This window comes from Culex quinquefasciatus, chromosome 2 (assembly GCF_015732765.1).
Source record: "Culex quinquefasciatus strain JHB chromosome 2, VPISU_Cqui_1.0_pri_paternal, whole genome shotgun sequence".
Classification (NCBI taxonomy): domain Eukaryota; kingdom Metazoa; phylum Arthropoda; class Insecta; order Diptera; family Culicidae; genus Culex; species Culex quinquefasciatus.
The window spans coordinates 151,675,126-151,690,050 of record NC_051862.1 but is presented as its reverse complement, the minus strand read 5'-3'; the positions used below and the strand labels follow the sequence as shown (position 1 = coordinate 151,690,050).

The 14,925-nt window shown below is 37.0% G+C and overlaps 1 protein-coding gene across 1 annotated transcript in view; it reads left to right on the top strand.

Annotated features, from left to right (window-relative positions):
• Positions 1-14,925, top strand: part of LOC6041617 (S phase cyclin A-associated protein in the endoplasmic reticulum) — a 133,923-nt gene that overhangs the window by 98,430 nt on the left and 20,568 nt on the right. Inside the window, exons 9-11 of the mRNA XM_038252996.1 lie at positions 8,794-8,939; positions 9,004-9,093; positions 9,944-10,035. Coding sequence (XP_038108924.1) covers positions 8,794-8,939; positions 9,004-9,093; positions 9,944-10,035 — 328 coding nt within the window. The remainder of the gene's footprint in view (positions 1-8,793; positions 8,940-9,003; positions 9,094-9,943; positions 10,036-14,925) is intronic.

Below are 14,925 nucleotides of genomic sequence, written 5' to 3'. Positions count from 1 at the left end.
CTACTTTAAATTTACATTATTTTTTTATGTTAATAAGCTAGCTACACTAATTTTTGATTGTTTTTTTTCAGCAAGTTTTCATTTACTGAAAATTTCAGTAGTACTGAATTCAGAATTAACTGAATTCAGTAATGAGAAATGGGTGTGCAGTAACTACCCTGGATACCCTGGTTTTGAAATAAACCATTTTCAAAGTAACTATTTTTTAAAGCTTTTTTGAATTTATTTGAGATAACGTACCTTGGACATTGTGTGATTCAGCTCAGTACACACTTTAAACATACAAATCATGAGATAATTCTAATATTTGAAAAATAAATTAAATTATATCAATTATATCACCTCGATTTAACCCTTTCAGGCCTGATGGGTCAAATATTACCCAAAAAATCAAAATTTTCAAAACTAGCCTATAATTTTCGTATAAGAATCATTTTCCCATAATTAACCTTAAAAATATTTTTTTGAAATTTCAGGCCTGAAGGGGTAAGGTATTTAAAAAAATAGACTTGTCAACGATTTTATTTAAGGATCAACACTTAAAGAGTTTTGTAGAGAATTTGTAAACATTGGGGTAATCGATTTATCTAATAAATTCAATGACTCGTATATGCGAGGCACAAGAATGCCGGTTTAACTGTATTTCAAAATTGAGCTTTTCAATCACAATAAAAATGCTTCGAAAACATCAAGGAATCTGATAAATATCTTGAACCAAAAAATAAATTAAACAAAAAAATGTCAACGCAGTGCAAGCAATCCAATAAATAAACTTAAAATATAAAAAAATGGGAATTAACCTGAATTATAACAAATATTGAACAATAAATAAGTTCGTAAATTTTTTGACAACTCCGACTACAGCTCCGACTCCGGATCTATCAGAAATTTAGCCGACTCAGACTCCGACTCCGACTCCGACTCCAGGTCCCCAAAAAGACCCGACTCCACCGACTCCGGCTCCGACTCCGAATCCGACTCCACAGCCCTGGTTTAATTCAACCAAAATTTCTTCAAACAGATTTGAAATTATGTCCATAAATATGATATTTTTTTCCATTTTTGGAATCCGGGAAAACAATAATCTAAAATCCCAATTCGGGAATTCACGTTTTTTCAGCAAAATTTCCTTCAAACGTCATCAACACAACACAAATAAGTTTTGTTACTTAAAGTATGAGATTATTGTATAACTGTAAACATCACTTTGGTTGAAAGGCAATTTAGTTAAATCCCAACTCCCACTAACTTTGACCATTTCAGGAATAAACTGACTTCAAATTAGTTGATAAAAATAATTTTGATTTGGCTAACTTGGATTTTTTTCAATTTTTATGGTTTCGATATAAAAAATCGTCAAAAATCAAATTTTCATCCAATTTTTGATCTTTTAAAATCATTCACTGGAAAGAAGAGCTAGCTTTTTCTTTGGGTAAAAGTAAGAAGAGTAAAAGTGTTTATCTGGAGTTTTTTTTGAAAAGGTCCAATAAACCAAATTTCCAGTTTTTGCTTTTTGGGTGTTTTTGTAACCGCCTTGAGTCAGGGGTATTAAAAAACACCCAAAAGGCAAAAAATGAAAATTTGGTTCATTGGACCTTTTCAAAAAAAAAAAAAAAACTCCAGTTATTATTTTTCAACATTTAGAAATTGGTAAGCTTACCTAAAATTCCAGGAATTCCTACATAAAATAGTATTTTCTTTAATTTTGAGTTCATTATTAAGAATGCCAATCGTCGACTCATGCTCCCTTTCGTGCTTCCTAGGGAAATGATATTGTCCTCACCGTCCTTATTTAATGATAAATGAAGCAAATTCCATTCAAAACGAAGTAACACGATTTCGCAGAGAACTGCCCTGAAGCGCAAATGCGGTCCCCTTACTGGCTAGGCCTTGCCGTCAACCTTCCACACCGACGACGACTCGGGCGATGAATCCACTTCCCGGTATTGATTTACAATTACAGCATGTGCTATTTCACCGCCGAGTGAGTTTTCAAGTGCCAATCCATTGTGCCCAACGGCTGACGGGCGAGAGGACATTTCGGAAGCTGCACCATCGAACCCACAGGGGTGGACGGCTTCGAAAGAGGGAACTCAAGTGGATAAACAATCCGAGAGTAGCGCGCATCGGTAGCAGGCCGTGGTACATTAGGTCGACGACGACGGCATGTCCCCTGTAATCATCGGAGGGCGACAACACCATAATACAGGACGACCCATCAGGCGAGGAGGAAAACATTTATTGAATCTGACCGACAATAAAACGCGACGGAGGAGCAGCAAAAAAAAAAAAATACAGCAAATCTCAACTAGAGGAAAATTGCCAAAATGACAATGGATCAGGAGGACAAAACGAGAGGAGAAAAAAACCCGGGAAAATTAAAGAGGACCGAAGGAGAGTAATAACAATAACAATTGAAGTCGAAAATTTATAAATAATAATAGCAATAAGCACACAACAGTACCTTTGTGAGGGACTTTTTCGAAAAAGGAACGAAAAAAAATCGGAAAATTGTGACAATGAAAGCACCATTGAACCTGCGAAGCGGGGACGAAGCGTAGGAAATCCAAATCATTGAAATGACATCTGCTGTAACGGTGGTGTTTGTTCAATATTTTGATAGAACTAGCAGCAATTGTTAGAGGACTCAAGCGTTATCAATAATCAGGGAAAGACTCCAGTAAGTTTACAAGCTATACTTATATTTCAGGCTCAAATTATGTGTTGATTATTTTATTATGAAAAATTATCAAAAATCTGGAATGCTCATTGCCGTGACTCTAACTTTCTTATAAGTCTAAATATATATAGGTAATATTCTTGCTATTTGAAGGTTGTTTTTTTTTTCAAATATTATTTATGGTATCTTCCACGATCCATTTGAGAAATCTTTCAATTTGTATCCGTGTTCCTAACTATTAATATAACTTTTAATATGCCCATATTCGAAGTTCCTTAAATCATGCCTTATTTTCGAGTAGCTTTCAAAAAGTTTGAGTTTCAACTTGTTTGCAAACAAACTTTCCTAAAATGGGATACAACTTTTACTTTGTCTAGATTGTTATCAGCTTAATCCAAATTTACCTCAATAACAATTGCGTTGTTCCATAATTAGTCATCGACTAATTTATGTGTATAAATACAATTTTCTGTCCATCACGGACTATCTCGTGCGCTGGAACATGGCATAAACAATGCGATTATCGTGGGAATGCGCGCGCTAGGCGGACACTCCGGGTGGTGTCCAAACAGTAAATTCCCCGAAGTAAAAGCTCACAAAACACAACAAAACTGCAACAAACTCTACTGATGCACAAACACACGCGCGCGCCCCAACACAGAGTCAATGTGGCAATTCGTGGGACAGTTTAGAAGCGGAGTTGGGTTTTAGTTGATGGTTGTGTGTAGACATAGAGTCCAATTGGTTTAGCTATATTTTAACCTAACATTCCTCCCCACTTGGACCCCCCCCCTCCCCCTTTGACAGTTGTTGTTTACACTTTAGAAGTCCGTCAATCGTCGAACCAACTGGGCACATACAATTTATCTGCGCGCACACACACACACACGATCACACTACACATTGGCATAATGGAACGAATGATTTATTTATATTTAGATTGGAGTTGAATTATGTGAACAACACGAGTATTAGCAATGTTTATTTGCTTTTTACCCGAGCTCGCTCTGGTGATAAATTGGGATTAGTGTGACTCGCGTGGATGTGAGTTTGCCTGTGTTTTCACCTCGACTCGATTGTTGGTTGGCATTAGACATTCAGTCCGGTGAGCAGACAACGAAACAGATCCGATGCAATTCTATCAATATTAATGCTACGCGCGGAACGGAATTGATTTTAGCGTTTTTGTGCTGCAAATGCGCACCTCGATGCGTGCATTGTTAGGTGATGCAAACCCTTGGAATATTGTTTTTTTCTAATGTTTAAGTTAGATTCCTGTCTGGCTCGGCAAGGTCAGATCCCTTAAAAGAGTAAAGAACAATTCCAGCTCAAATCAGGAATTTTTCTGGTACTTTTGTACCCGACCCTCTCCGATTTCAATGAAACTTTTTAGACATGTTATCCTAGACCTATATAAGCCAATTTTGTGTATATGGAGCCAATTGTACTCGAAAATGACATTTGAAAAGGGCGTAAGTAATTTAAATATTTTTGTATTTTGTAATTAAAAAATTACGGGCTTTCTAAAAAAAAATACACTAAAAGAAAATACACGCCTTTTCCATGAGATTTTTAAATTTTTAAGTTTTAAAGTTAAATTTGAAGGTGATGTCACCATTTTTTTTCGTTCAAAATTTTTGAGGAAATAGCCTAAAATGTTACAAAAAGACTCACGAAAAATGCAGGATGGTATGTCTCTCCTAAAAAAACTAAAATCATTTACTTAAACTGTTTTTTTGAAAAGTTGTCTAAACGTTGAAATTTTCAAAAACCGAAAGCGGTAATCGATTCCCCACTTAAAAAGTCTCCATATTAACCATTGTCCTATGTCCAATCCTTGTGAAGATATAGCGGTTTTAATAATATTGCTCAAAATCAACCACTCCACTCGCGAGCACAAATAGCAGGCGACGCGATACTGCCCTGATGAATTCCTACTGTTTGTCACTTTCATACCATTCGCTCCCGAACACTCTCTCTTCTACTCTCCTTCTCTCTCTGATCGGCTCAGTCTCCGAACGGCTCTGTCAGGCCGAACGGCTCCGATCACTCTGAACTGAACACAGTTTTTCTCTGATGCGCTGCGTTATATTCATTGATTTGGGTTGCCTAAATTCTATGTTATAAATTAAATTGTTCATTTATTTTGATTTCATAATATTATAGACACCAATCAAAGAAACTTCCACCAAGAAAAAATCAAATTGATGGCAAACTGAGGGTGTGAAGACAAAAAGACTGCCGCGCTGGCGTTTTGTGAGAATGGCTCTTCGCTGAGCAACGTGAGTGTCGTCGAGCGACGGAGTAGGCAAATATTTTCACGATGTATTTGTTCGCTGAGTGAACAGTTCGTGCCACTCTCTGGCTGCATGCGAGTCTCATTCGCTCATGAATGGTAGCGGGTTGGAATAGGCGATGAGTGGATGGTTTTTGTTCATTGAACCGAAAATCAGGACCCTTGACCCCCAAATGCTGTCAAAGGCAAACTTATAGAAAATTGGAATATTTTCGAGACTGAACAATCAATTCTGTCATTTAAAAATTGCAAAAAACCATAAAAAAAACGATTTTTTCAACATTTTTATTATTAAAACCACTGTTTCTTCACAACGATTGGACATAGGATAACGGTCAATATGGAGACTTTTATGTAAAATTGCCTGGGGATTTGATTACCGCTTTCGGTTTTTGAAAATTTCAACGTTTAGACCACTTTTCAAAAAACAGTTTTAGTAAATGATTTTTGTATTTTTTTTAGGGGAGGCATACCATGCTGCATTTTTCGTGAGACTTTTTGTAACATTTTAGGCTATTTCCTCAAAAATTTTGAACGAAAACAAATCGTGACATCACCTTCAAATTTAACTTTTAAAGTTAAAAATTGAAAAATCTCGTGGAAGTGGCGTGTATTTTTCTACAGTGTTTACACAAAAATGGCTTACATAGGCCTAGGATAACATGTCTAAAAAGTTTCATTGAAATCGGAGAGGGTCGGCTACAAAACTACTAGAAAAATTCCTGATTTGAGCTGGAATTGCTCTAAATATGCTCACTGGGAATACTGACCGGTAGGTAGGTTTCGACTTGCGGCGTGCTGGGTTTCCAATCCAAAGGTCGTGAGTTCGATTTTATTTCTGATAAATTTCCATAGAGATTTGCATCTATTGCTCTGTGAAGCGTTGTCGTCAAAATTATTCAATATTTGCCTGTATCTGTCCAGTGCGCTCCGCTACACCAAAATGGCATTAACTCGCGTCAATACCCGGCGGCGCCATCAGCCCATAACAAAACACCGATGTCGTCGTCTCCATCACCAGCGTGAAATTTAAAATTCCAATTACTCATAAACTTAATCCATCAACACTTATTCGTCGTTAAACACCATCCAACTCCCGTGGCAAAGCGAGACTCTTCGCAACCCATCCGCTCCGAGAGTCCAGCAGTTGGGACACAGAAGGGGTTTTTCATCGCCAGGGGTCATCCGGAATGTTTATTTTCCTAAAGGATTTGAAAATAAACCCGTAATTTGTATGCCGAAGCGGTCTGGCCGCACTCACTCCGGGATCACAGGGACGGTGGCCCAGCCGGCAATTTGAGGGGAAGAGTAGGGTGGTTCACGTATGTGAAACTAAATCTAATCTAACCTAACTGAATCTGATATGAATGTGACAAAAGGATTTGAAGTCTGCTTGTGCTTTTGGAGGCATCCTTCTAAAAAAAATCTCAATTATTCGCTTTACAGCATTGCCTTGGCGTTCTCGATTGCGAGTTTCCTACTCGAAACTAGGTGTCCGAAGGCTTGATTGTTGAGGCAATTGCAAACCTCTTTTTACACCTTTGCTTCCATCCACCCCAGGATTCGAACTGACGACCTTTGGATTGTTAGTCCAACTGCCTACCAGCGACTCCACCGGGACAGGATCAAGGGAGACGACTTCTACACCTGGACTGAGCTATCGACCTAACCTCTAGGTTAGACCGAGGCCAACATTTACTTCCCCGTCCGACGGAAGGCGTGATCAGACAAATCTCGTCTCAAAATTTGCCACCGGGACCATCTGGGATCGAACCCAGGCCGACTGGATGAGCTTGCCCCTACACCACGGGTCCCGGCTGGAGACAATCTTATGAAGGTGAAATTCATAGGTCTTGTTTTACCTTAATATTTTTCGCATGTTAAATCGTAATCAAACGCTATGGTTTTTTAATGATTTAATCTTCGGTGTATAAACTTTAACTATTTTTTATAATAATAAAAACTGTTAAAGTGTGAACCACTCTAAAACGAAGAGGATCCCCTTTAACTCATCCTTTGGGTGGTTGCAGACCTTACAGGGTAAAAAAGGGGCGAAATTGCATCGTGTGCCGAAGCTCAGAAATTTGTGTACACAACATTTCCACGTGGTTGTATGCAAATGCAAAGTGTTAATACCTTTTTCATTTATTCCCGAGCAGCAGCAGTCGAGTGCGAGTCTTTCTGATGCCTTTTTTTCGTCCCTGTCAAACGGTCGGGAACGACGACGATGTCCAACTGACAGAAGTAGTTAGAAGCAAGGGGAGAGATTCTCTGTGTTGCTGATATGCCTTTTGTAGATCTCAATAGGGTGTGACGCAACCAAAGGGCTTATTTGGATGTTTACGGACGGAGCACAAAAATACTTTAAAGCTAGTTGAAGGGTCTGTGACTATCCCTCGGCAAAAAAGCTGCTCTAAAATTGTAACTTAATTAGGTCTCGCTGGATTAGGAATAGAAGCTGATCTAGCTCAGACTGGATTCGAATAATAAAGATGCAAACAATTTTCTTTAAAATATTCCGATTCAATAATGCAGGGCGCCAGATTGACCCCGGGAAAAGTGGCACAAGGTGTTGGCGCCAACGTCAGAGATTGTTTTGCTTGTCGCGACTCCTGTATAAAATTAACATTCTGTTATTGTTCAATTATCGCCAGCATACGTAATCTGTTGTTGTGGCCTGGAGGGTAGCAGATGCAGATTTAAAATAGTTGCGCAGGGGTATTAAAGTATTAGCTTTATTTTGTAATTCTGTTTATTGTTGAATGCTTTAAACGAATTGATTCTTAGAACTTAAAATCGAAAATATGCAAAAAAAGGAAAATTTTAACATGTTGCCACATTGTTGTTTCTCCTTTAAAACAGAGCATGATCTAAAAATAAAAACAAAACATAAGTGATTAGTTTTCCATTCATTGTTTGCACTTGTTAACTCCATAAACAGGTACAATCCATTCAAATCAATCTGAGAAGTGAACATGTGCATTTCCTCATACATCCCGTAATCCTACATCCTCCAACCCCTTCAGCTTGACAGCCGGCCGGGACTTAAAATCCCGCCAGTGTCAGCCAACTTTGACAGGATTAAAAACTACCGCGCGTCAATTCGAAACAATTCGCTTTCCATCAGTTTCCAAACCAATTCAGCAAATAAACAAAAAAGTCGCCCTCGGGCTTGTTTACTTGTGTCATATGTTAATTTTTCACGACTGATTATGTTGTTTGGCATTCCACTTGTTCCACTTGATTACAGCTGACAGTGTCACCGGCTCGTGTCCAACCCCCTGGTTCTGCCTGCGCCGAAACAATGATGTAATCTCTTGCCTGGAAAGGGGAAAAATCGGGATAGAAAACAACGCCATCTAGATGATTTCCCTCCCTCTTCGTCGTCGTTGTTGTTGTTGTTGTGTGACTGTGTGTAATTTTATACTTATTCACCATAGTGACGTTGCCCTGCTGTTGCCGTTGCCGCTGTCAAGTATCAACTGTCAGGACTCGTAAGTGTCACGTGACAGGTTTGGTTTTCTGGTCTTGGGTTGACAGCCTGACAACAGTCTCGCGCTGGAGAAGTTGATTTGTGGAAATGTGTGGAATTGTGGGTTGCTGCGGGAATGTTGCGAAAACTTAATTTGCTAATTTCCAAAATTTTAAGTGAAATGTATCACAAAATGCTTAAAGAGTGGCAGTTATGCTTATTATTGATATATTTAAGAATTAATCAAATAAATAAAATAATTTCTGAAGCTTTACGTTTTTCCGATCTGTGTGTCCTGTAGATAAATTGATTAAATAACCTTTACCTTATTTTATCTACTTTCAGTTACACAGTATCGCTCGGCCTGATCGATACTTTAGTTAGAAAATTCAACAAAATCCAAGAATCGGTGGAGAGCCAGCAAAGTTTGGTGCTATCGGTGCTAGCCTCGCTCGGCCTGTTGACAAAGTTGGCAGAACTATGTCCACGAGGTATATTTTAATCTTTTCGATTCAAGAGTTTTACAACGAATTAATTCTATTGTTATCATTACAGGTCCAGACGTTACCAAGTTCCTGACCACGGCCAAGACGACGGAACTGTTCGGCACGATCTCGCTGCTGTACTCCACCATCGTGCCTATCGGTGAGAAACCTCAACTTTTTCGACGTTAGAATCTCTTGGAGAAAATCAAGCTCTGTTTGTCCGAATTCAACAATGCTGGTTTTGTGTATTGTTTTGGTTCGATCTGGAATCGGCGACGGCAACGGAGAGGACAAATGTTTACCCGCAAGGTGTATTTATTCTTCAAGTTTACTTGGCTTTGCTGTTTGGATAATCCGTTGACTTTCCGTTGGTGCGCGCATCGCATACCTGGGGGATGCAAACATTTACCGAACTCACCACGGGCGAGGGATGTTTAGTTTGAAATCGTTCAATCGTTTGAAGAAATCGGTCCAAAGTTCCAACCCTTCATGTTTGCCTCGATTCTTTGTTGGGAAAGACACCGAAATTGGAACGTGAGAATAGCTGAATTTCAGTAATTTCGATATTTTTTCGTGCATCTTACCCTCGCGGCAGCTACCCCTTTGAGTCTTTCCGATTGAGCCCGCCGCCAGTCGGCCAGTCTATTAGCGTGGATAACTACCGGAAATGGGATAATTTAATTAAAATTATTACGCTTTTATCAGATGCCGGCCGCGCGGATTTCTTTTGAATTTTGGAAAACCTTACCTCTCAAACCGTCGTCGCCGTCTTGCCCCCTCCCTCTCTTCCCAGCAAAACCAAAGTAATTTGAATAATTGGGTGTGTTTTACCTTCAATTCCTCGCAGCAGCAGCAGCAGGGCAATTTTACAATCGCGTTGAGTATAACCCTTGCGTTTGTTTGGGATTCGGCGTTATAACAGCAATTTTTCACATTGTTTTATGTGATTACTCAGACTCACTCAGACTCTTTATCCCGCTTCTCTCTCTCTCCTTTTTCTTCTCTTCCAGGTGAATGCATTCCGCCGAGAACGATTTCGTTGGCGGCAGCCACCTTTAATCTTCTGGTAACGCTGGCCAATCTGGACATAGCGACGTTTCAGGTAAGACTCGAGAGTTGTGATTTTTTTTGCCTTGTGACTTGTAGTCACAAACAGGCGGTCAACCCGCAGGTTTTTAGGTCGTTGTTGTAATGCAATAAATTGGTCTTGTAAAAGAAAAAAAAGGATAGTTTGGGAAAATTAAAAATATTTGTATCATTTGAAGTAATTCGCTGATCGGTTTGGTGTCTTCGGCAAAGTTGTACGAATTGATAAGGACTATTCAGAAAAAATGATACACGAAAAAAATTTAATAAATTTTATTTTGACTTCAGTTTTGAATGTAAAATCATATTTGCAATCGAAAAGTACTGTACATTTTTTTTTTTATAAAGTGGTCCGTTTTCAAGATATAGCGACTTAAAGTTTAATTTTTACTGAAAAATGTTAGGTTTTTGATGCTTAAAAAAGTGTCCATGATTGTCCATTCCCAAGCTTTTTACTTTCAGGCACCAACATCTCAGAAACTAGGTAATGGTCCTAATTTGAATATTATAAAAAAGAAACTTTGTAAAATTTTCTGATCCTAAAAAATCCTTTTTTTTAATCAAGATAACACTTCATAATGGTTAAATATTCAATATTACGCCATTTTTAAATGTTAGAGTTGATTCCAATTTGTTTTCGCTATATCTTGAAAACGGTAAACTTTAGCAAATACTAGAAAGTATTTTTAGATAGCAATTATGATTCTAAATTCAAAACTGAAGCCAAAAATAAAATCAAGCAAAATTTATATTTTTACAAAAAATAGAAACATAACTTAACTTGGCCGCAACATTTTTATCCACACTTTTATTTGGCTCAAAAGTTTTTGTTTTATGTCCTCTCAAACATACCAACAATTTTCAAAAAAATATAAAATTTGGTAAAATATTAAAAATAAAATATCGCCCAATTTTTTTCCGCGTACATTATTTTTAACAGTCTTCATTAATACCTGAAAATTTGCCCAAGACACCAAACCGATCAGAATATTACTCCAAAAGATACAGATGTTCGAATATTTACGTACCATTTTTGTATGGACAGCTGAGCAATTTTCTACGAAAACGGTCTTTTTTCTTCAATTTTAATTTTTGTATTTTTTAATCCGACTGAAACTTTTTTGGTGCCTTCGGTATGCCCAAAGAAGCCATTTTGCATCATTAGTTTGTCCATATTATTTTCCATACAAAAATGATGTATTAAAATTCAAAAATCTGTATCTTTTGAAGGAATTTTTTGATCGATTTGGTGTCTTCGGCAAAGTTTTAGGTATGGATACGGACTACACTGAAAAAAATTATACACGCTTAAAAAATTATAGGTGATTTTTAATTTAACTTTTTGTTACTTGATTTCGACATCGTCGTGCTATCTTGTCGCACCCGCCATTTTGACGTTCCGAGAAAAACGCGTTTTAATGTTTGACCTTGAACATTCAAAAACGAGAGCACGCAATGTAAACAATAACAAACACGTTTTGTTTGGCTCACCATTCTGTGCATTGTCCCAAAGTTTGGTTGAAGTTGGTTGCTGGAGTCCCGAGTTATAATTACAAATGTTTACGGTAGTCTAGCTTGTACGTGCGACAAACGCATCCTGACTTTCCTGGCCTGAAATCCCTTTGGCCTTTTGTCGCATTTATATCAATTTTCATGGAGTGACAAGATAGCACGACAAGATTGAAACTTCTTTCATATGTAAAGTGACAAAAATGCACGGAGTTTTTTCGGTTTTTGTTGAATATCTCAGGATTGAAATCGAATTTTGGGGATCTGTCAAGGTCAAAAGGTGAGGCATTGTGAGCTGCACAAAATGGCGTTCTTAACTCAATTTGGCCCAAAATGCACGTACGACAAGTTAGCACGATGGCGACGATTTGCAAAAAAACACTATTTTATTTTTTTTTTTATTTTTTGATTACATTAAATATCAACTTTTCAGAAATTTTCAGGTTGTGCAAAAATTTTTTGATGCGAGTTATTAATTTTTTAATCAATACTGATTTTTTCAAAAAATCTAAATATTGATCGCAAAAATTTGACAACTTCACTTTTCGATGTAAAATCAAATTTGCAATCAAAAAGTACTTTAGTGAAATTTTGATAGAGTGCACCGTTTTCAAGTTTAATCCATTTTTAGGTGACTTTTTTTTGAAAATAGTCGCAGTTTTTCATTTTTTTAAATTAGTGCGCATATTTGCCCACCATTGAAAAAAATATTTTTGGAAGGCTGATCGGAAAATTTTACGAATGTTTCATATTTTAACATTGAAAATCGGACCAATAGTTGCTGAGATATTGACATTAGAAAATGGTGGGTTGTTTCGGTGAGACTTAGAAAACATCAATTTTCCTGTTTTTAAACCATTGAATGGCAATATCTCAGCAACTAAGGGTCGTATCAACAAAGTTCAAAAAAGCAATATGTGGAGAATTTTCTCCGCTTTTCAAAAATATTATTTTCAAAAGTGAGCAAATATGTGCACTAATTTAAAAAAATGAAAAACTGCGACTATAATCAAAAAAGTCACCTGAAAATGGACTTAACTTGAAAACGGTGCACTTTATCAAAATTTCACTTAGGTACTTTTTGACTGCAAATTTGATTTTACATCGAAAAACTAACTTAATCCACCTATGTGGTTGGTGCCTTCCTCACTTTTTACCAACATTTGGTGATATGATGGGTTTGGACACAAATTCTGTCTATTTCTCAATAAAAAAATTACACAAATGTCACTTAAGCGGTCAAAACTTGAAACTGAGCGTTGTCAGATCTTCAATGCTTTGGTGGAAAGGTCTTTCGATTACCTAAACAACGATGGGTCGGATGATGGATCCGGACATAGTTTACATACATTTAAGTGAGATCCGGCTTCAAAAAAGATCATAATTATCACTTAAGTGGTCATATCTCAAGACAAGGTTGCCAGATCTTCAATGTGTTGGATTCATTGGAAAGGTCTTTCGATTACCTAACCAACGATGGGTTGCGTGTTGAATCCGGACATAGTTTTCATATAGATAAGTGAGATCCGGCATCAAAATTCCAGCACTCGATTCGCAACTCTGACACTTTTTTAAACGTAACTTTTGAACTACTTATCGGATCTTCAAACAATTCAATAGTGCAGTATGGGGCACCAAACCGGATCGAATGCAACTTGTTTGACTCAAATCGGATCAGCCAGTACCGAGAAAACTTGGCAAGAATTTTGAGTACCAAGGGGAATACGCACACACATACACACTAGCGTGGTTCACGTTTCTATGAAAAAGACAAAAGTTGTTATTTTGTCTTGCATCAACCGGAATTTCGTTCTTTTATGTCCCCAGAAGCACTCCTGAAAATTTGAGCCCATTTGGTAAGGTCTAGAAGCTCCAGTTTTAATTTGAAATTTATATGGGATTTTGATTTATTTTCCATGGAAACTATCTTTTACATTGTATTAGGATTTTTTATAAAATCGATGAAATGACTTGATTCTTATAGTAGGAGATAGGTTTTGAACTGGGAACAACTTTGTAGAACATACCAACATGCTAGGAAGTGACCCTTTAAAGATACAGATACTTTTAGATGGTGGCTTTTGAAGTAGCCCCTTCAAAAGCCACCATCTAAAAGTATCAGTATCTTTAAAGGGTCACTCCTAGCATGTTGGTATGTTCTACAAAGTTGTTCCCCAGTTCAAACCTATCTCCTACTATAAGAATCAAGTCATTTCATCGATTTATATAAAAATCCTAATACAATGTAAAAGATAGTTTCCATGGAAAATAAATCAAAATCCCATATAAATTTGAATAAAACTGAGCTCTAGACCTTGCCAAATGGGCTCAAATTTTCAGGAGTGCTTCTGGGGACATAAAAGAACGAAATTCCGGTTGATGCAAGACAAAATAACAACTTTTGTCTTTTTCATAGAAACGTGAACCACGCTAATACACACACACACACAGACATTTGTTCAGTTTTCGATTCTGAGTCGATAGGTATACATGAATATAGGTCTACGAGCTGTTTTTCAAAAGTTACTTTTTCGAGCAGGATTATAGCCTTACCTCAGTGAGGAAGGCAAAATGAAGTGGAAAAAAAATTGCGACCAATATTGCGATTTTTTGAAAAAAATATGTTTGATTCAAAAATTCATAACTTGGTCAATGATTTTTTGCACAACCTGAAAATTTCTGAAAAAGTTGACATTTGATATCTCCTAAAACATATTAGAAAATGAAAAAAAAAATTAGTGACAAAAAGTTAAATAAAAAATCACCAAAATTGTTTTTACCTTGTATCATTTTTTTCCAGTTTAGTCCGTATCCATACATACAACACCAAATCGATCAAAAAATTCCTTCAAAAGATACAGATTTTTGAATTTTCATGCATCATTTTTGTATGGACAGCTGCCAAATTTGTATGGAAAATTATATGGACAAACTAATGATGCAAAATGGCTTCTTTGGGCATACCGAAGGCACCAAAAAAGTTTCAGTCGGATTAAAAAATACAAAAAAAAAATCGAATGACCGAAATCTAAGAGAACTGCTCAGCTGTCAAAATTCTATGGAGCCTTGTGTGGTTGAACCAATGACACAAAATGGCTCCTTTAAGCCAAAAAAAAAACTGCACGAAATAGGCCGATTTCGTAGAGAACTGCTCGAAGGGCTTAAAATTTTTGATTTTCCTTTTTTAATTAAGACATATTTAGAAGGAGGGGAAGAACAATGTTGGATAAATATTCAATATCAATATCAATATTGACCTGCTGGTATTGATTTTATTCAAGTAAACTGGAGCAAATCCTGTAGTTTTTTCGTGTCGATGAAGTTGTGAAATGTAAAACAATATAAACACTGTTCGATTTTATTTTATAAACCTATACAGCAGAAAAAAATGGATTGC